This window comes from Peromyscus leucopus, chromosome 2 (assembly GCF_004664715.2).
Source record: "Peromyscus leucopus breed LL Stock chromosome 2, UCI_PerLeu_2.1, whole genome shotgun sequence".
In the NCBI taxonomy this organism is placed as follows: domain Eukaryota; kingdom Metazoa; phylum Chordata; class Mammalia; order Rodentia; family Cricetidae; genus Peromyscus; species Peromyscus leucopus.
The window spans coordinates 130,631,501-130,654,161 of NC_051064.1; the positions used below are offsets into that span (position 1 = coordinate 130,631,501).

Here is a 22,661-nt window from a genome sequence, read left to right on the forward strand (position 1 = left end):
GGCTGGGGAGCAGGGCAGAAAGACCCTTCGCGGAGAAGTACACGCCACTCGAGGCCTCTAGGAAGGGCAGCCAAGCACTAAGCTACTCGGTTCCCTACTTCTGAGCAGGAAATCCCCGTGCTCAGGCCTCAGTCGCCGCCCAGTCCCAGTCCCAGCGGGATCTGGCCCGAGGCCGCGCCTCCAGGGGAACGGGATTCCGCCCGCGACCTTGCGGGTCACTGGGCGGCCAGAGGCTCTAACTTAGACCCAGGTGCGGATGGGCGGGCCGCAGCGTGGGCGGGCGCTTTCCTCGGCCACGTTCGTCACCCGGTCCCCCCACCCCGCGCCGGTCACATGGATGCGCCTTCCGTCGCCCCCCAGTGCCGAGCAGTGCGAACCACGAGGAGGCGGAGAGCGGCAGGCGCCCAGGGCAGTGGGTCAGCGCCCCGTAGGCAGGGTGGGCGGGGCCAACCGCCGCGAGCCGCCGGCCACCAATCGGCGGCGTCGAGGGCGGGGCCACGGCCGCGCGCGCCGCGCCCCGCAGCGCCCCCTGAGGGGCGGCGGCGGGAGCTGGTCCGGCTGCGCGCGCAGCGGTGGTGGCGGCGGCGCGATCGGCCAGGCTGTAACCGTCGTCCGTCCGGGAGCGGCTGGAGCGGCAGCGGCGGCCGGGAACGGCGCGAGGCGACGCCAGCAGGCAGCGGCGGTAACGGGGCAGCGGCGGCAGCGGGGGACGCAGCGGCAGCAGCGGCAGCAGCAGCAGCAGCAGCAAGACGGACTCGTGGACACGCGCCGTCGCCGCCGCCGCCGCCGGGCCGGGCCGGGTGTCGCGCGCCGAGGCTGGGGGGAGTCGTCGCCGCCGCCGCCGCCGCTCCCGCCGCCGCCGCCGCCGCCGAGGTGACTGAGGAGAGAGGCGCCTCCTCGCTCCCGCCTCCGCCGGCCTTCAATGCCCAGTCCCCAGCTCGCCAGCGTGAGTGCGCCCCTCCCGGGCGGCCCCGCGCGGCGCCCGGGCCTCGGGCAGGGGAGGGCGGGAGGCGCCGCTGCCATTAGAGCAGGCCCGAGACACGTCCCCGGAAGGAGGGCCGGGCCGGGCCAGGGGCGGGGAGCTCGGCTCGAGGTGGGGGAGCGAGCGAGCGAGCGAGCGTGAAAGAATGCGGGAGAAGGTGCGTGTGCGGGCAGCATGTGTCCTTGTGGGGGCGAAGGTGTGGCGAGAGCGAGTGGGGGCGAGGAGGAGCGTGGCGGGCGAGGAGGTGTGCAGGGGTGCGCCGCATTTGTCCGGCGCGTGAGCGCAGGCATCCTGGAGGCCCCTTGGTCTTTGTGTTGATAGTGAACCTCCGTGTCCGGGGTCTAACTCGCTCGGAAGCGTGGGATCCGTGAGTTTCGGTCAAGTAAGAGGAAGCGGTTTGAGTCTCCCGTGACGCTGATCTCTGGCGCTTCTTTCCCCCTTTCGTAAAAATTATGTAAATTTCTGGATTTCCAGAGATGTCTTTGCCATCCTCCCAACCCCCAATTCCCAGAGCTAACTAACCAAGCTGGACTCTCCTGCCCAGGGTCCTGAGTTTTTGCCGGTAGTGTATTGGGAAACGTAAACTTTTTTAGGTAGGTAAATGCTTAGTGTTCAGGTCAAGGATATTGAGTGAGGTAAACCGCAGTACCTTTTAGGCTGTGACTTCTCTTACCCTTCTGCAGGAAAGCGCCTAAGAAACAGTCATAGTGTAAATGTAGACGAAGAAGTGCCGTAGTTGGATTTCTGTCTATTTGTCACGAAATACAAAGTGACTAATCTAGTGTCATTGTAGGCATTCAGCAAATGCGTCGCTGTAGCTGGATTAGTATATGATATTTACTTGTTTCCGCGCTGTGTTACCGAGCAGTTTCAGACAGGAAGTGAGAGAAGTTAAGCTTTGCTAGTGTGCAAAAGGAAGCTAAGGCTATGGAGGAACACATTATCAGGGCTTTGTTTTCTGATCCGGACATTTTTAGTTTCAGATTGAATGATCCGACATGATCGTTAATGGACTTTTCTCTGTCAGGGGTTGAAGAAGGAATTATTTTGTTCCATTTGTTTTATTTTACTACTTTTAGAAATTCCAAATAGGGTTCTTCTTGTAGTTCAGTATGGTCTCAAACTCTTTGTAATACGGTTGTCTTAGAACTCTGATCCTCCTGCCTTGGTCTTTCAAGTGTTAAGATTATAGATGTGTAAGTAGGCTGAATTGGGGATTCGAGATGAATTGTTGATACAGGTTTTATACTTTAATGATGTAATCATAGAAGGTAATTGGAAATAAGTAAGCAAAGCCGAGGCCGGTGCCACAACTCTGTAATCTCCGCTACTTGGGAGTTAGAGGCCAGATGATGGAAGATTCAAGGACAGCTTGTGAAACTTGGAGAGCTTATCTCAAAATAGTAAAGGGAGTCTGGGGAAATAGCTCAGTGGTAGAGAGAGCACTTGCCGGGATAGAGAAGCCCTAGGTTTAATCCCCTGTTACTACTACCAAAAAAATGTTGGGAATAAGGGAAGTAAAAATAAGTGGTTCTTATTGATAGTGGGTGTAGAATTACAGACAAAAATTAGTATGTTACTGAAGTTAGAAATTTTACGTCGGTGTAACATTTGATAAAATATTTGTTAAAAGTGAAAAGTTTGGTTTTTTTTTTTTTAAATATAGAGTCTGATTTTGTAGCTGGACCTGGCACTTACTCGGCAGCTCAAGCTGGCCTGGCATTTGTGGTAGTACTCTTGGTGCAGCTTCTCAAGTGCTGGGATGGCAGGCATGACATCAAGCTTAGATAGCAATTAAAGGTTTGCTTAGAGTCCCTTTTCTCATACAATGCTTGAGAGTAGTATTGTCATTCACTGGAAGATGGGAGGAATTAGTGATAAGCTCCACTGTGCTACAGGTGTTTTTTAATACTCATTTAATTCTCACAGCCACAATAAGGTGGAGGATATCTTCATTGGCATTTGTTTTGCCTATTTTTGAGATGCTTCTATTTGTCAGGCACTAGGGATTTGGTGATGTGCCTCTAAACTTCACAGTGATGAGATGAAGAGATATATGAGGAGCAGTTACTTTGTTCAGTAACTTGTCCCAGGTCACACAAATAATAAGAACTGGATTAAAAATTAAGGTCATCTAAAGCCCCTGATTTTTCAAGGACACCAAACCATTCTCTTAGTAGTGAGTCTGACTTGGAAATTTCTCCTTCTTACAGTGGTCTAACAGCTTGCGCACACTGAGAGCTGTGGAAGCTAATGGAGAGGGCTGAGTGTGTTTGAGGCAGGAGGCTGGGTGTAGGAGATGCTGACTTGGGACTTCAGGGGGCCTAAGCTGGCTTTTATGTGGGAGGAGATTCTGCCTTGAAACTATCATGGGCCCCAGGGTGTGTGCTTTGAGACAGTTTTTATGAGGCACCTGGGATATGTCTGGGAGGAAAGTCTGATTAAAGAAATGTAGCAGACTTTATGTTTGGTGGTTTTGTGTGTGTTGTGGGGGCATTTATTGGAGCTGAGGAGTCAACTGAAGTTGCCACTTTGAAAGTTTTTCTCTTGGGATGTGCAGATAATTAAGTCAAGAGATTGCAAATCACATGTAAGAGAATACTCTTGAAAGTACTCTGTTAATTATAAGTTGAACTCCAGATGCAAAGTATTACTAAGACAACAGCTTGTTACATTTAGTATCTACAAAGGCTGGCATTTCAGAACACCTTTATTGATGAAAAATAGTTCAGAACTGCTGAACTGGGTATTTTCTGACTCAGAACAGAAGTCAGACCACTCCCTCCATGAGTCAGTCAAGTAATATTTAATTTGATTGAACCAAGTTTATAGACAGAAACCATTTACACCATTTACAACACCACTGAACTTTGGTGGCATTAGGTAAGGAAGCATAAATGAATGCTTCTGCATTTTTTTTTGGCTTTGTGTTGCTTTTTTTTTGGGGGGGGGTTGTTTTTTTCAAGACAGGGTTTTTCTGTGTAACAGCTCTGGCTGTCCTCGAACTCCTTCGTAGACCAGGCTGGCCTTGAACTCAGAGATCCATCTGCTTCTGCTGGGATTAAAGGGGTGTGCCATCATTGCCCAGCCTGCATGTTTTTAAAGTCAAAGTTTCATATGTGTTATTTATATACTTGCTGAAAATTGTGAGCAGAGGAAATTGTATTTCTTTTTCTTGAGCTAGCACCCCTGCCCCCTTTGAATCTAGGGCTTCCTGTCAATCTACTACACAGCTGCACCCTCCACCCTCTGAGTGAACTTTGTCTGTCCTTCAAAGATAGTTGAGACAGGGTTTCTCTGTGTAGCTTTGCACCTTTCCTGACACTTACTCTGTAGCCCAAGCTGGCCTCGAACTCACAGAGATTCGCCTGCCTCTGCCTCCCAAGTGCTGGGATTAAAGGTGTGTGCCACCACCGCCCGGCTTTTTTTTTTTTTTTTTTAAATGTAATAATTGCAGACTACAGTTTGGACACAAAGTTGAAATTCAGTAGGGATTTACATTACAGTTCAACATTTTATTGGAATTTATGGTTGGAGATCAGTAAAGCGTCTGGAGAAATCATTGATGAAGAAAGCTTCAAGAGAGCAACACATAGCTTTTAGACATTCACTTTGGAGATGGAAACTTCAGTTAGAGCAAAACCTAAGTTATCCATAGGTAGAAGTTGAGGATCATTAAGTAAGATTTTGAGTAGAAGTCAGGACACAGTTTAATATGGTAGGGTGAGTTACTTTAGTAAGGAGGATAGTGGTAGAATATACTTTGGGTGCGTGTAAAGTACAGCGTTAAACCTAAGTGCTCTTGGTTCTAGCATTTAGAGGCTTTTTTGTGTCTGATCACAAACTGTTGCCTTTATGTCCATCGAGGTGATGGTTCATCAGATAAAGGTGCTTGTTGCCAATTGACAGCCTGAGTTTCATCCTTGGCGCTCACATGATAGAAGGAGAGATGAACTGCAAATTGTTCTCTTCTATGCAAGTTGTTCACATATGTGCTGTGGCCCACACAAATGCACATATACACACATGGGCAAAACAAGTGTTAAAAAAAAAAAACCGCCGGGCCGTGGTGGCGCACGCCTTTAATCCCAGCACTTGGGAGGCAGAGCCAGGCGGATCTCTGTGAGTTCGAGGCCAGCCTGGGCTACCAAGTGAGTCCCAGGAAAGGCGCAAAACTACACAGAGAAACCCTGTCTCGAAAAACAAAAAAAAAACAAACAAAAAAAAAAACCCACTAAGTCATCACATTCTAAATTTATTGATCCTTATTGTGATATTCTTTCATTTTTACAAGTAAGAAAATTGGTTTATAGAGTTAATGTTGAATTCCAAGTTTTGGGATCTAACCTAAGACGTAAGTACAAGGTGGTGAGTGAAAAATTATTTTCCTTTTGGAATTAAAGCACTTACATCCCTGATGAAGCAGTGGATGCTACTAATTATAATTACTTTGGGAAGTGGCCATTTGAGTTTAATCTGTTGGATACAGGAAGAATTCTTCCCCGTTTTCAACTTTAAAACTATACACAGCTGTGTCTGGTATCTTCATGAGCTACATGGTTATCTATGAACTACATTCTCTAATTCAGTTGACTTCCTGTGCTGTCTTTTGGGCCTTGATGCCTTATATGAAGGAATGTCTGGTGTAGAGTTGAAGTGGTTGATGTACATAAATCTGCTCCTTGGAGTTGTAGAGGTCTGGGCCATTGTTAAAATAGTCACAGAAATTTAATTTTTAATACAGAAGGCTGAGGATGTAAGGTCAGAGGTTTACCTTGAGCTTTGAGGTCACCCTGGGCTATAATGAGACTATGTCTCAAAATAACTTTTTCTAACTCTAAATCTATCAGGTATTTAAAGATGAGGGCTGGGCAATGGTGGTGCGCGCCTTTAATCCGAGCACTTGGGAGGCAGAGCCAGGAGGATCTGAGTTCGAGGCCAGCCTGGTCTACAGAGCCAGATCCATGACAGGCACCAAAACTACACAGAGAACCCTTGTCTTGAACCCCCCGCCCCCCCCCCAAAAAAAGAGGCTTTACTGTGCTTTCTTTACTAGTTGAACCTGGTCTGAAAAAACACACTTTGAACATTAGAGCTGTCTCCTATAGAGAAATGGTGTTTAATTCCTTCGTTGCACTCTTGGATTGAAATTTGATTCCTCTCAGAGAATATTTTTTTGGCATAAAATGCACCCTTGATATATTTGTTCTAGCAGTTCTGGTAAATTATATTTTTATTTCTGCAGTGGTAAAAATGTTGGCTCTAAGTAATGTATCATTTGCCAGTTCAAAATCAGCTCTGCTTTCTTCTAGTTGTCTTACACCTTTAGGTAAAGTTTGACCATCTTTCCCCCCTCATTGTTTTACAGGAAGTACTAGGTTGTGTCATTATATTTGAATGTTTAATCTATATGCATGTTTGGTACTTTTTGTTGTTAGTACCCGGATGAGTTGATATGTTTTCTACTTTGCATTACGGTGAAAAGCCTATCGTAAGGGAACAGAGTGGCTGGTTAGTACAGAAGGATATGAGTCACCAGGGTTTGTCAGCAAATTGAGAAGGATGTGATAGAGGGACAATAGATTCTAGGGACATGATTCTCTACTTCACATGTGTGGTTACAAACAAGTTTTCATTTGGTTTTTAGTTTAAATTATGTAAATATGATAAATACTTCAAACATGAGTCACATATGTGCATACACATGTGGTGTGTGTTCTGCGGGTATGCTAGTTAAGCTGTATCCTCAACCCTGACTGTTTTGACAGGACCCAGGACCCAAACTGTCAGTGCTTCTGTGACAGTTTCTGAGACCTGGAATTCATCATGTGCCACCATACCCAGCCAGGCTATATTTTGTTTTGCATTTCTAGTCACATGAGATCTTTAGTTAAATTCATTTCTGTTTCTGAGGAAAGAAAACAATTCAATGATCAAGCAGAGTTAATGAGTATAAAGAATATGTATTTTTATTGTGGAGTTTGTGTATGTGTGTGTGTGTGTCTGTCTGTCTGTCTGTCTGTACCTGTGTGTCTATCAGAAGAGGCAACCCCCCTCTGACAGCATTTGCTCCACTCTTATGACCACTATTCCACTTTGGAATTTCTGAAACTCTTCAGTGTGATTTGAACTGGTCTGAAATTCTCCATATGTTCAAGGTTGTCTCCAGTGTTAATCTTCTTAACGAAAGGCTAATCTTTCTCAAGTCACATCATATCTTTCATTGTTGCTACTAATTTCTTCTAGTTGCTGCAGTTTCATACTTTTACTTAGGCTTCGTTTTTTATCACGTGTGTGTTTCTGTCCCTGTGTAAATGTGTGTGACACTTGTGTGTGACAGGACAATTTAGTGGGGGTTGTTTCTCTCCTTAGACCCTGTGGATTCCCGTTTTTCTTCTTGGCAGTAGGTACCTTTACAAGCTGAGCCATTTTGCTGGCTCTCAAAGTCTTGATCCTCTTCTCTTTTCATGCTTTTTTTTTAACCTATGTAGTGTTCATATGAAAATTTATTTCCCATCAAGTATTTTTTGCTTATCTTAATCTTTTAGGAGCTTGATCCTCAGTAGAGTGTGTGTGATTGTGTGCATAGCCACACAGATGCCTTGTCATAGATTGGTGTGCCGCATTTTGGTGTTATTCAGGAGTGGTGAGGTCTTAAAAATGGAGGAAGCATTTGGAAGAAGAGGACAAGAAAGATTTGATTTTATGTTAAACTAGAGCCGGTGTTAAACTAAATTAGTGGCAACAAAAGATTCTTGGCAAGACATCAGTGATTTCACCAGTAAACTTCACATTCATACATAATCTACACCATTTATTTTCATTGTGAGTTTTTTTAAATTGGGAATATATCTGTGTTTAATGAAAATAAACATGCCATTATTGGACAGTTAGTGGTTAGATAACATACTTAAGAGACCTACAGACATAGATGATTGAAATATGATTCATAAAAACAAGCATAGAGGAAGTGAAGCGTAACTTAACAAGTTTTCGTTGAAAAGTAGACAAAATGCCCTAACAGCAGAATGTTTTCTGGGGCTCAAACAGGACTTCATGCTGACAAGATAGGTTTTGGAATGTCTTATTTGGTATCCTGAACATAGAGAATGTCTCTCTCTCTTTCAGGGGCGGATACTGGACACAGTGTGGTGGTTGTCAGTGTGTTTTACAAACTGAGAAAGGAAAGTGTTATGTTGACCTATGCATAGCTGGCAAGTTCTGAAACATTGTATTATAGATGCTTAAACAGGGCCTTGGGGTTTTTGCTTTGCATGCTGCTCCTGTGCAGTGGGTTATTTTGAAAGGTGATTCAAATAACCTTTCCAAATGTCTGTTTTGCAACATCAAGGAACTTGCAGCTGCTCAGCCATTTCAACTGTCCTGAAAGCCTAGGAAACATTTCAAAGTGGTGTTGACAGGCAGAAGCCAGGTGTCTTTTGGTAGTTTGCTTCTGAATTTGCTTTATTAAAACTATTAACAGTTGAAAGTCAGGATTCGGGTGGGTTGATTGGTTTGGTTTAGATTTTTTGGTTCTGAGGATTGAACCTAAGGCCTTGAGCATACTAGTCAAGAGCTTCTACTACAGAATAATACCCTAAGCTCTCAAGTGTATCTGATAATGAAATAATTCAGTAAGCAGATTTTAGATTAGTATGTATATGGTGAAGCTGAAAGCTGAATTAAAATTATTAAGATTTAAGTTGTTTTCCAGGAAAACTCTTTAGTCTGGTGAGATTAAAGAAATAGAGATAGAAAGAACAAGAAAAACAAATATGTCAATTTTGTGGCAGAGCAACTAATGGGAGTTAGTTCTTACTGCATGAGAAGGTTACCCCACAGTTGTTTAGAAAAAGAGTGAGCACAACTCTATAATAAAAGACTTGGGTTTCTTGAAATGCTAATAACTAGTCTTTAAGCATAAAACTCATAAAAAGGATGGCCTTGATACTTTCGTTTACAAATAAAAGTGTATATGAGTAGAATTAATTTAGCAGCAGTTGATTTATTTATTTTTTTTATTTTTATTTTTGGTTTTTTCGAGACAGGGTTTCTCTGTGTAGCTTTGCGCCTTTTCCTGAAACTCACTTGGTAGCCCAGGCTGGCCTCGAACTCACAGAGATCCGCCTGCCTCTGCCTCCCGAGTGCTGGGATTAAAGGCGTGCGCCACCACCGCCCGGCTTGTTTTGTTTTTTGAGACAGGGTTTCTCTGTGTACCCCTGGCTGTGTTGGATCTCACTCTGTAGACCAGGCTGGCCTCAAACTCAGAGATCCACCTGCCTCTTCCTCCTGAGTACACCACCATCATCTGGCTCAGCTGTTTAATTTTTAAAAGATTAACTGAAAACAGTTGGATCAGCACCTGTTGTTAGGATAATATCATTAGGTCGTTTCATGTTATTAACTAGTATAATTTTTAAGAAAAAGTGAGTATTGACCACAATACTGTGAATTGTATTGCTTTATTTTTTTGTTTTGTGTCTTTTTTTAAAAAAGATGCTGACTATTATTTTAAATTGTGTGTGCACACGTGCATGAGTGCAGGTGGCTGGAGAGGCCACAGGTGTTAGTTTCCCTGAGGCTGGAGTCACAGGTGGTTGTGAACTACCAGGTGTGGATACTGGGAACTGAGGTTGGGTCCTCTGCAAGAGCAGGAGGGCTCTAAACTGATGAGCCACCTCTCCAGCCTCTGTTTTGTGTTTTGAAAGTTTCATTCTGAAGTCCAGGTTGGCCTGGAACTGACTGTAACCCAGCTTGGTTTTCCAGTTTATGGTAGCCCTACTGTCTTTGCCTCCTGAGGGCTGGGGTTACAGGCCTGTGCCACCAGGCCCAGGCAAATTTTACTTATAAAAGGAAAAATGACATTTTAGGACAAGAGATTCATCTGGAGAAATGCTAATCTTTAGAGGAAAAATATATTATGCAATTGAAAAGTACATTTTCAAATATGGCTTGAAAATATTGCAGCACTTGTCTTAAAGCTATTTGTAGAGGAATATATTACTAAAAAAGGGAATTTTCTAATCACCAGGATACAAATTTGAAAACCATTCCCTTTCATTTGGGTGGAAACAGCCCACTGGATGTGAGTGAACAGCTGTCAGTGTTCTCGGAAGCAGGTGTGGTTGTTGGTTAATTGCTTTCCTTTCCATTTTGAGTGGCAGGCCATGTGTCTTTGCTGATTCCGAAATGTTAAGACATTTCCTGCCATCAAGGTCATAGCTTCTTTTTATAGACTGGATTATTGATTTCTGTACTGGAACTTCATTCTCAAGTTCCCTTCTTAAAAAAGGAGGAAGTACAGGAGTGCGGACAAGCGCGGAGTAACTCTGAGAGTTGTTTTCTTTAACTGCCCACCGGAGCTGTCCTGCTAGTTTTGTCCTATGGCAGATATTTTGGCTCCTGCTTTATAGAAACACAGTGGATGCTTTATTTACTGTCTAGGATCAGAGTCAGTGGAAGGAGGGAGAAATTATATGAATCTTCTAAGTTTCAAGAAGCTGTGTCTCCAGTTTTTGTTTGGTAAATGTAGCATTAGAGGATAAAGCAAGGTAGGTGATCCAGGCTGGAGAGCATAGTTGGTTGTCTCAGCAGTCTTCAGATGGGTTAGAGTAAGTCAGGAAAATGAGCAATTTCAGTTTGAGACAGTTAACTAAATGAGAAGTGTTTAATTGGTAAAGATGATTTATCTTCAGATTGTGTGCCTTCAGAAGCTTTCTCAAATAATCAAAAAGCAGTACAGATATTTCCCCAGTAGTCTCCCTATTTTTGATGGTCAAGATGATTTTTGTCTGTAGTCTGAGTAGGTGTCTATGAGTTTGACAGTACTCACAGGGCCTTGACTTTCACCTTCAATATCCAGTTTGTGGACACAGCCTTCTGGGTTCTACTTCAGAGTGTTCTGAAAACTGACTTATCCTCTGGATTGTTACTGTCTTGCTCTAAGCCACCTTATCTCCTAGATAGTTGAAACAGGCCCCTTTGCCCATCTTTTTGCTTCCACCCATATCATTTTTTTCAGTCTGTTTTTATAAAGCAGCTGGAGTGATCTCTTATTTAAAACAAATGGTCATTTTTTAATGTAACCGTTAATTTGCTTCATTTGAGGGTCACTGTTCTCTGAATGAAAGCCAAAACTTATGGAGCCTGTAATGTTCTCACTTCTGACTCTGCATTCTTTGTCCTCTTTTCCAGTAGCACTGGCCCTCCTGTTTTTCCTGGAACACTCAAAGCATGTCTTTTATAATTGTAACTACAGCTTAGCTTATCTGCCTGTCTAATGCTCTGAGTATCTATTTGGCTCACACCCTCTAGGCTTGATTAAAATGTCACTTTTCTAGCAAATTCTTAAAAAATTGGAATCCCAATCTCTTCTGGAACTACAGATTGTTTTACTTTGCATTTTTCTTCAAGGAGTGGCATTGTATTTCTTTTCTTTTCTTGCCCACTAAAATATACAATTCATCCCAATAGGAATTTTTTGTTAATTGCTTTTTGCCTTAAGAATATGTGACATAGTATATATCCAGTAGATGTTTAAATTAATATATTATTATGTAGACAGTCATAAATATATTTTAGCTCATCTGGATAAATTCAGATTAGGTCAGTTGTATTTATTTTAGTGGGAAATACAGATGTTTTTGTTTACGGAAGATGGATTTGTTTTAGTGAAAGTGTTGTAAGGTTTTGGCTCTGTATACAATGTACATTTGGCTTTAAGTATCCAGATCATAGAGAATAATCAGACTCATTTGCATGGTTTCCTGTAGAATTTATGTTAAGAAAAATAACAGTACATAAACTTACTTGTTTTTTAACTTTGGGATGTAGCTTCTATTTGCTTCTGTCTAGAATTCTTTTAGTGTGCATTTATATTATAATGTGTTGTTTTAATTTTGTGATACTGGCATAGGTCATCATATTAGAGGCTTATATGACTTAATTTGGAGCTGAAAGAGGTGGAAAGCTGGGAGTGGGTTGATGTTAGTAAGATTGGATCAAATTAAATAGGGCTGATCTCATGCTTTTGAATTGCTGTATACACATTTGAACAGGACTGTAGTTGCTGAGGCATGACATGAAGTTTGCTGAGTCTTTAAAAAATATGAAAACTTTCTTCCTAGAACTGTAGTAGTTACAGGCTTGCCTGGGACAGAGGGACTAGCCCTCTGGAGGCCTTTTCTAACCATGTGATTATTATAGCATTGTTTGGAACATAAATTTAAGTCATTAGAGGTTCTTTATCACCCTAGAATTTTTAAAAAAAGATATGTAGTATTACATGGAAAAGCTAAAACCATTCAAAAGGTGTGTGTTAAGATAAGCAAATTATGCTTCTGTCCTTTAGCCCCTCCCCACCCTTTCTCTGCCTTCAGGAAACCTTACCCCCCTTATCTTTGTAACCTTTCAGATAGTCCATGGGTATGAAAGTGCACACATGCATTTCTAAAAGCAGACCATGTACTCTGCCATACATCTTTAAATTTAGTTTGCTAACTAGTGTCTTTCATCTATCTTTACCTATTTGTTTATTATGTAGATTTATTTTCTCTTTAACCTTTGCCTAGTTCTCCATTTTAAGACTATACCCTGCAGCTGTTCAGTGGAGGTGCATGCCTTTAATCCCAGCACTTGGGAGGCAGAGGCAAGTGGATCCGTTTGTGGACAGCCAGGGCTACACAGAGAAACTTTGTTCCAAAAAACAAACAAACAAACAAACAAACAAACATACATACAGTCTGATTAAAGGATGAGTACTGGATTATTTCATACATGTTGGCTATAGATTTGCCTTTAGATGGATACAAGCAGTAGGATACTGACACCAAGATTTAAACTGTTTTATACCCTCAGAGTTTTAAGTAGTCTCCATACTGCTCAACTAGTTAGGACTCTGCTTGCTTGCCTGATCTTCCAAACCCCACATCCTTTCCCTCTACTCTGTCCCTTCTTTCTAGCCTTCCACTTAGATTAAAGGGATTTCTGTGGCAAGCCATTCTTTTCCAATCTTCTGTGAAAATATATTGTTTCAGTGAAATTAGAATATTACATAAAGAATGGAATTGTACCAAAATAACTATTTTTAAACCATGTGTGTATGTCTGTGGACATATGCCAATGTGAGAGTGTTCTTGGAGGCCAGCTTTGCTGTGAGCTGCCTGACATGGGTGCTGGGAACGGAGTCTGCAACGTTTGAGCATTCTAGCTGTGGTATATTATGGTGGAGATTTTGATTGAAAAACAGGTTGCTTGCTTTGCATTGAGTGTCAACTACACTTAACATTAGTTCAACTGAAATGATAGGTGCAAAACTCGTACTGTTATGTGTAGTTGGACTCTTGGGAGAAGGGGTGGGACAGAAACTTGGTTTTATCATGTGTCTGTTAATTTTGATAGAACCTACTGTTTCTTTTGGCGGAAATTCTGTTGTTGGAGCTCTTCAGTATTAAGAATTGAAAATCTAATAATAAGTTATCATTATCCCTGGAAATGGTTCTTTCCAAAATGAAGTGGGAGGAATAAGATAGGATAAAGCTTGTTTTGTTTGCTTAGCAGACAAACACCGGAGACTAGGTAGAAAATTTAATGCCAGGACTGTAAGCTTTTAAGTCTGGCTGCCACTACAATACAAGCCTGTTAGTGCCTCTGCTCAGCTGATACACATTAACTGTGATAACATTGAACCAAAAGATTCAACGCAGGTTAGAATTTCCTTGTGTTTTGCTGTGCACTGTATGCAAACCATTGTTTTTTTTGTAGTTTCTTGTAATCTTTTCCTCACAGAAGTCAGCAGTTGCAGATGCTTGAAGAAAACCTAGACTTGCATGCAGAGAGAATGGGACTTGAATATGTGGGTGCATCCAAAGTGGAAGGGAAAAAAATAACTGAGGAGTCAGGAGATCTAGGCTCTTGTCTTGAATTGCTCCTAATTTAATAGTGTTGGTCTCAGAACATTTAACCTATTTGAACAAGATCTTTGAGTTTTTAAAAGGTCAGAATAGTTTATCTGCATTTCTCCTAACATTACTCTAAAGCTCCTTGGCTACACAAGGTGTGTTCTGTAAAGTGTCCTGTGCAACTTCAGGTGCCTGTGTCTGAGGTTAGAATTAGAATGAAGAGTTATAGTAGTCAGACAGTTTTGTTTCTGATGCCTCCTCCCCTTTTTTTTGAGACATGGTCTCTCTATGTAGCCCTGGTTGTCCTGAAACTTGCTATGTAGATATGTAGACCTGGCTGGTCTTACAGAGATCTGCAGTCTAGGCTGGTTTAAAATTTCTGTGTAACAAGGGTGGCTTTGAACTTATGGGGGGTACCCCCATTCCTAACCTGAGACAGAGTTTTTCTGTATTGGGGATAGAACCTGAGGTCTTGTACATGCTGGACATGCCCTTCATCACCAAAATGCACTTAGCACAAATATATTTATTGCTACAAATTTAATATTTTTTGAGACAAAGTCTAAAAATATAGCCCTGGCTGGCCTGGAACTTGGTGACCATTCTGCTTCCCAAGTCCTGGGATTTACAGACCTGTGCTGCTGTACCCCGCTTTTAAAATTATTACTACTTTAATTTTTGCAGTGCTGGGATATCAAACTCAGGGTTTTATGCCTTTTGGGCAACCATGCTACCTCTGGGTTATATTTTCAGCCCTGAAACATCAAATAAGCATTTAGTTATTGGTGACTTACAGAAGAGGCAAGAAAAAGTACTTCTTAGACCATGTCCCTGTTTCCAGAGGAAGTTGCCATCTGACTGAGCCTGTACGTAATGAAACATCTTAAACTGTTTCAAAGCAGCAAATCCTAAAATAAAATTATGGATTCTGCTACTTCTCTGACTTAACTTGTGTTTTAATGATATTTGGAGAGAAGAGTGCTGTGGGAAACACTGACCTCCAGATAGCTTATACTTTGTTGTTGTTGTTCTTTAAAGCTGTGTGGGTGTTTTGCTTGCATGTGTAGCTGTGCCTGACATACATGCAAGAGCCTTCAGAGACCAGAAGAGGGTGGTCTGATCTTCTGGAACCAGAGCCACAGGCAGTTGTGAGCTGCCATGTGGTGCTGGAAACCAAACCCAGGTCCTCTGGAAAACCAACAAGTGCTCTTAACCACTGAGACATTTATCCAGCCTCAGAGTTCATATTTCCCTTTTTAAATTATTTTTTTTAAGGTCTAGAGAAATGATGGCACAGTGCTTGTTAAGAGCACTGGCTGCTCTTCCAGAGAGCCCAGATCCCCAGCACCCACGAGGTGGCTCACAACTGTATAACTCCAGTTCTAGGCTCTCTTCTGGCCTTCATAGGCAGTATATGTATATGATGTAAAGACATGCAGGCAGAACACTCATATACATAAAAATTAATAAATCTTCTGAAAAATTTTTAAACTTTTTTTTTTTAGACAGGGTTTCCCTGTGGAGCCTTGATTGTCCTGGAATTAGCTCTGTAGACCAAGTTAGCCTCAAAACTCACAGAGATTGGTCTGCCTCTGCCTCCTGAGTGCTGAGATTAAAGGTGTGCACCACCACACCTGGCTACAAATTCTTTTGGTTTTTTGAGACAGGGTTTCTCTGTGTAGTTTTGCTTTGCTCCTTTCCTGGATCTCGCTCTGTAGACCAGGCTGGCCTCGAACTCACAAAGATCCGCCTGCCTCTGCCTCCTGAGTGCTGGGATTAAAGGCGTGCGCCACCACCGCCCCGCCGCAAAATTATTTTTTGAAAGATTTACTTTTATTATTACTTTTAGTCCTACTTGTTTACGTGATTGCTGACTATGCACACATGAGTGCAGATGCCCTTGGAGGCTAGAGGTTTCGAATCTCTCTGGAGCTGGAGCCACAGGGAGTTGTGAGCCACCCAGTGTAGGTGTTGAAATTTGAAGTTGGGTTCTTTTCAAAAGTAGTATACTCTCTCAACCACTGAGCCATCTCTCTGGCCCTAAAATTATTGTTTATTTTTCTTAGACAGGTCTTACTATGTAATGTAGCCTTGGCTGGCCTGGAACTCAATTTGTAGGCCAGACTTGCCTCAAACGCACAGAAATCCACCTGCCTCTGCTTCCTAAGTGCTGAGATTAAAGGCAAATGTCACCAACTACAAACTTTTGGGGGGGGAAATCCCCCTACATTATTTTTGATACAGGATCTTACTATGTAGCTATGTAATCAAGGTTGGCCTAAAATTTGACATTCCCCTGTCTCAGCATCCTGAGAGCTAAGATTATAGGTGTACTGTACCATGCCTGGCTGATTTTTGTAGTCTTGAGGCAGTGATGTGAAAAATAGTAAAAAAGGGTAAACTGGACCAGAAATAAGATGGGTTTGTACATGAGTGGAGTCAGCAGACAATGGTGATAAATAAAACACGAAAACCACATGGCCAGTAGAAGACTAGATTGAGGCCCAGTTAATTCATGTGACTTGAGGCAACTTGAGGCAAATCCTTTCACTTCTCTCTTTCTTTTCACATAAATAACAGCTATATGGGGAGAGAGAGAGGGGGAGAGTTTGTGTGTGTGTGTGTGTGTGTGTGTGTGTGTGTCTGTGTGTCTGTGTCTGTCTGTCTGTCTAGGCTTGCCTTGAACTTGCTATATAGCCAAGAATGACCTGGAATTTCTGAGTTTCCTGTTTGTACCTTTCAGGTACTAGGATTATTGGACATGTGCCACCACATCCAGTTTATGAGGTGTTGGTGATCAAACTAGGCTTGTGGATGCTAGGAAAGCAGTCTGCCAGCTCCTACCCTAAAATAAAAATTTGACCATGCTTAATGGATTAATATCATTAATGGGGGCAATGCATAGAATTTTAATAAAATGACTTTGAAGTAGAATTTTGTTAAATATCTTCAGCCTATTACAGATAGATACCTTATTTTAAACAAAGAATATATGTGAAAGATCTATCAAAAGCAGAAAAATACAGTATTTTTGTGAGTTGAACAGTTAAAAAAAGAGTCGATGGAACTTTTTCTACAAGTAATAATGATTTGAATGAATTTTTAAGATCTAGGCATTGAAAAATGAGTTAGAAATAATTTGTTCCCCTACAAACTGTATTGAAGCAGTTTTGAAAAAAGATAAGGCTGGTGTTTAAGACTCTTGTTGTGTTTGCACCCTTGTAGTCTTTATGGGTGGCAGTCATTTATCATTGGTGACATTTGACCTGTCTTGGGCTCTTAGGGAATGTATTTTTACTTTAGACTTCATTTTTACGTGGTTCTTAATCTCACTTCCTGTTACGTATGCTTTTTCTCCCAGGTTTTTCGTTGGAATATACGTTGCACATTTATGGCGATTCTGAGTGTGAGGGCAGACTTCTGCCAGGCTCAGCACAGCGTTTTCGCTGACAAGTGAGCTTGGGGGATATATGTGCCATAATTAACATTGCCTTGAAGACTCTGGACACCGAGACTGGCCTCAGAAGTAGTAGGCTTTTTTTTTTTTTTTAATTGCAAGCATATTTCTTTTAATGACTCCAGTAAAATTAAGCATCAAGTAAACAAAAGTGGAAAAGAACCTACACTTTTAACTTGTCTCACTAGTGCCTAAATGTAGTTTAAAGGCTGCTTACATTTTGTATGTAGTTGGATTTTTTGGAGGCTGAAGGTATCCATCTGCAGACATTGAGGCCCAAGTTGAATTTGGATTGAAGTGGATTCTGAATACTTCTGCCTGTGTTGAAGAGAGAAGCTTCATAAGGAATAAACAAGTTGAATAGAGAAAATAGTGATCAATAATAGGCATTTTAGTGGTCTTTTTAATGTTTTCTGCTGAGAAACATTTCAAGATTTATTGATCCCCTTTCCCCCCTGTTTTCCCTACCACATTCACACACGCACGCTCACACTTTTTATTTGCCATAATGAACCGTCCAGCCCCTGTGGAGATCTCTTATGAGAACATGCGTTTTCTGATAACTCACAACCCCACCAATGCTACTCTCAACAAGTTCACAGAGGTAAGATTGTAGGATAGTCTACTTTTGGGATTGACTTATAGCTATTAATAAGTCTTATTAAAATTAGAATAAAATTGTGTGATTTAACTATGAATGTTTATCTTTTAATAGTTTACATTGGGTTGAATTGTTACTATAGAATTTTTGAAAGACTATTTAAGAAACTTTGGGGCTATTCTAGATTATCTAGTACTTTAAATCTTGTGTTCTTTCTATGTTCATTAGCAGTATTTTTTGTCATTTTTAGTAATAAAACACATTTGTTGAGCTTAGTATGTACTCAGCATTGCAGTAGGCACTGAACACTGTTTGTTTTGAAGGTCAAGGTACAAAAATTCTATCTGACACAGGCACTCTTGTTCCCTCCTCCCTCTTACAGATAATACCACTCAGCTTCCAAGTCAATCATGTAATTTGCCCAGTGGCTCATTGTATTTGGTAGAACTGACACTTAAGCCTGTCATACTGAAACTCAGGTTAAGGGGTGGATGAGATGGGGAAAGGAGAACTCTCAGGTGTGACAGCCTCAGTTTAATCCTTGAGGCTATGACAACTGATTCCCCCAAGGTATTCTCTGATCTCCACACACATGCTCTAACAAACATGTGTAACAGTACTTATCATAATACAGGAACCCAGAAACTTGGGAAGGAAATGGTCATGGGTAGTAGAACAGAGTCTCATTTGTTCCCCCCCCCTTTTGGTAATTAAAAAACTCTTGACTCTTTTAGCAAATATTTAAATACAGTTTTTAGTCTTTTTTTTTTTTTTTGGTTTTTCGAGACAGGGTTTCTCTGTGTAGCTTTGCACCTTTCCTGGGACTCACTTGGTAGCCCAGGCTGGCCTCGAACTCACAGAGATCCGCCTGGCTCTGCCTCCCGAGTGCTGGGATTAAAGGCGTGCGCCACCACTGCCCAGCGTGAATAAATTTTTTAGACAAGGTCTCACTATATGACCCTGTCTGGCCTTGAACCTCTAGCGTTCTGCCTGCCTTTGCCTCTGGAGAGCCATTCCTGACCTGTATTTTCTGTTTAAAGGAGCAAGGCATTTGGCTATAATTGTTTACTAGCTCTTTTTAAATCACTTTTTATTCCTAATTTCAAAATTAAGCTTACTCTTTAGAAAGGCAATAAATGCTTACTACACAAAAACCAAAATATATAGAAAAGCAAAATAAGAGCCAGGCATGGTATTGAATGCCCTTAATTCAGCACTTGGGTGGCAGAGGCAGGTGGATCTCTGTGAGTTTGAGGCCAGCCACAGAGGTCTACAGAGTGAGTTTCAGGACAGTTAAGGCTACACAGAGAAAACCCTGTCTATAAACTATAAACAAAGCAACAACAACAAAAAACATTGAATTGTTAAATACCTGGCTTCTAGATTTTTTTCCCCACGTGTGTATATTTATAAATACACTTATGTAAGGTCATACCACGTATTCAAAACTGTCCCCCCAATCTCTTTAGTGTTACTTTCATAGCTGTCATAATATTATCTGTCTGGGTGTACCATCCCTCCCTTAATCATTCCCTTTTGTGGGGGGAACATTAATAAACATTTCAACTGTTTACCATTCTGTTCTACCTATGATGAAGATGTGTAAGCTCTTTTGTCTTAATTACCTCTTTTCAATGAAATCCCAAGAATAGAATTTCTAGGTCAGTGTTGTATGTATGAACTTATAAAGTTTTTGTGCTGTGCTACTCACTGACTGCCCTTTATAAAGATGACTTTTCCCACAAGGAGTGTGTGTCTGTTATATGTTGCTGCAATGAGATCAGTTTTGAGCTTTGCCTGAGAACAACACTGCAGCATAGTTTCAGTTTGTACAGTTCTGAAAACCAGTTTCAGATTCCCGAAACAAGTTCTCTGATAACTGTCTTTCTTTAAAGGAACTTAAGAAGTATGGAGTGACAACTTTGGTTCGCGTTTGTGATGCTACATATGATAAAGCTCCAGTTGAAAAAGAAGGAATCCACGTTCTAGTGAGTGTATAGTGTCTTTGTTTCTACAAATACATACTGACATTTCCTAACACTAATATTTATGAAGTTTGATACTCAAGTGCCAAGTTAATAGGCAGTTTTGATAGCAGTCTTCTAGAGTTTCTTTGGATTAATAAATGAGCAGTAGCATTTATTGTGTCCTTGGAGTCTATAACTGCAATGTATTTTCAACAAATGAAAGGCAGAATCGAGTAGACACTTACTCCTAAAACATGGAAACTGGGGACTGGGAAATGTCTCAGAGAGTGAAATGCTTCTGTCAAAGCATGAGGACCTGAGATTGACCTTAAGAACCCAAGTAAAAAGACCATGTCTCAAAAAGTTAATTCTAGCACTTAGAAGACAGAGGCAGGAGGCTCTCTGATTTCAGGGTCGTCTTGGTCTACACAGTGAGTTCCAGGCCAGTGAAGGCTACCACAGCGAGATCCTGTCTCAGAACCCCCACTTGGCCACACACATAATGAACATTGTTATTTTTGTATTTTGGGGACTAATGCAGTATTTAGCTTTTTTTGTTTCTAGGCTACTAATTTGAATATAATAATTTCCATCAGAAATGCTTCATATGGATATATCCTCTCCCAGTTTGTAAGTATGAGCTTAGTGACTTACTATTTTGTGGATCATTTGTAGAGGACAAAAAGGCAGGAGCAAAAGCTAAAGACTAGGAGAAGGCTTCTTGGTACAGAATACTCTTTGGTAGGCTTCTTCAAGAGCTCTAGTAGGGTTAGACTAGTTCAGTTTGAATACAAAGCAAGCATGCTAACTTCTTTACAGATAATAAGAGACTCTTATTTGAAAAAAACAAAACAAAACAAAAATCCAACCTCTACCATTTCCCCTGAATAATTGGCTCTTAAGAGTTACTCTTAGGAATGAAATGACCTAGCAGTCTTCTGTGCCTTTTTGAGGGCAATGTAGTAGGAAGAGAGCTGGAGCTATTGTGAGTAACTGGGAAGAAAGTAATGGAGGTAGATGGTTCTGTGACTCCTCAGGTATGGGCTTGGTCAGTGGTTTGGAAGGCAGTTGACGCAGGTAAGTTTCCTTGTTGGTAAGGTAGTCAGTCATTTCATGTTTACAACCCACACTCTTCTCACTTTTGCTTTAGTGAAAAAATTATGTTTTTTAAAAAATGATTTCACTGCGGGGCTGGAGAGATGGCTCCCCGGTTAAGATCACTGACTGCTCTTCCAGAGGACCTGGGTTCAATTCCCCGTATACACATGTCCGCTCACAACTGTTCGTACCTAACTCCTGTTCCAGGGGATCTGATAACCTCACAGACATAAAAGCAGGGAAAACACCAATGCACATAAAGTACACATAAATAAATTATTTTAAAAAATGTTCACTGCTTGGCATTGAAACAGTTGGCTTGCATTTCTTTCTAAGAGACTAGTCCATTGGCTGGAACTCCTGTCGATGAGAATACATGTATAGAATGCAGCCCTGTGAGTTAGTTTGTTTGTTTGTTTGTTTATTTATTTATTTATTTATTTATTTATTTATTTATTTATTTATTTATTTATGGTTTTTCGAGATAGGGTTTCTCTGTAGCTTTGGAGCCTGTCCTGGACTAGCTCTGTAGACCAGGCTGGCCTCGAACTCACAGAGATCCACCTGCCTCTGCCTCCCAAATGCTGGGATTATAGCCGTGTGTCACCACCGCCCGGCTGAGTTTATTTTTTTGAGGCAGCCTCATGTTATAGGTAGGCCTCAAACTCATTATGTGGTTGAGGATGACTTTGAACCGACCTTCCTTCCTTTACCTCCCAGTGCTGGGGAGGACAGGTGTGTGTGCTGTGGTTGCTTTATGCAGTTCTTGGAAGGTAAGCTCAGTGCTTCCTAAATGCTACAGGCAAGCCCTCTACCAGCTGAGTCATGCCCCCAGCCTAGTTCTGTGGTGTTTTTGGTTTAATTTTAAAATGTGTATGTGTTTTCATGTTCTGATCTGCTGGAGCTACAAGTGGTTGTGAGCCACCTGATAAGGGTTCTGGGAATTGAACCCAGGTCCTCTGGAAGATCAGTAAGTGCTTCTAAATACTGAGCCATCTCTCTAGCCTTGTTTTCAACTTTCATAAATAAATTTTTCTTTTCCATTATACCGTGTACATGTGTGGAGCCATCTAGCTCGCCTAGTCCTGTGTATTTTAAGATTTTTGAACTGCGGTGCATCTCTCACCCAGCACTTGGGAAGCTAAGCAGGAAAATTACAAGTTCAGGACTAGATTGGATATAATGAAGGAAGGTCAAGGTCAACCTTATAATGAAACCCTTTTTCAAAAACCAGAATATTCAAATTGTGAAATTAAGCTGAATACAAGTTAATTCTTCCCTCTTGGGTGTTCTTTAGTGGGTACATGAGAAATCACCTTGTTTTGATAATGAGCAGCATGAGAAGTCTTTGGATTGACCATGGTCTTTGAATCAGAAATGTTGGCAAACACCTTCATAAAATAGAATGAACTAGAGAACCTAAATTAGTTTGTAGAAGATAATGCTAGGTCTGGGATTTATTCCAGTCCTTTAAGTTTGGCTTTCTGTTTTGTTTTAAATAGCTGTGCCCAGATAAAATTAAAGGTCTGACTTAAACTTGAAGAAAATGTGGAGGTTACCTTTTCCCACACAGATTTATTTATATTTTCCCAGTAAAGAGGTTTTGGAAAGAGTCAGTCACTCTAGAAGGGTAGTCCTCAGATAAAAACCTTCCAGT

At 41.5% G+C, this 22,661-nt stretch overlaps 2 protein-coding genes across 3 annotated transcripts in view; one reads left to right on the forward strand and one right to left on the reverse strand.

Moving 5' to 3' along the window:
• Positions 1-329: 329 nt before the first annotated feature.
• On the reverse strand, positions 330-17,326 carry LOC119087502 (homeobox protein Hox-A13-like). Its single transcript, XM_037203346.1, has 2 exons — positions 17,245-17,326; positions 330-948 (listed from the first exon to the last, which is right to left on the reverse strand). The coding sequence occupies exons 1-2, from the start codon at positions 17,268-17,270 to the stop codon at positions 330-332; spliced, it is 645 nt and encodes a 214-aa protein (XP_037059241.1). The 5' UTR covers positions 17,271-17,326.
• Ptp4a2 (protein tyrosine phosphatase 4A2) overlaps positions 560-22,661 on the forward strand; it is a 29,254-nt gene continuing 7,152 nt past the window's right edge. The window contains exons 1-3 of one of the 2 annotated variants that reach the window (XM_028887675.2): positions 560-946; positions 17,243-17,942; positions 19,835-19,927. In XM_028887675.2, the coding sequence (XP_028743508.1) occupies positions 17,847-17,942; positions 19,835-19,927 (189 nt within the window). In that variant the 5' untranslated portion in view covers positions 560-946; positions 17,243-17,846. Of the gene's footprint in view, positions 947-17,242; positions 17,943-19,834; positions 19,928-22,661 lie in introns of those variants that run through there. The other variant, XM_037202972.1, reaches the window with a different exon arrangement.

Coding starts and splice junctions, on each gene's coding strand:
- LOC119087502 (XM_037203346.1), bottom strand. CDS start 17,270: ATGTGCAACGTATATTCCAACGAAAA. Junction 949..17,244: donor AACGTATATTCCAACGAAAA/ACCTGGGAGAAA, acceptor AGGGGCGCACTC/ACGCTGGCGAGCTGGGGACT.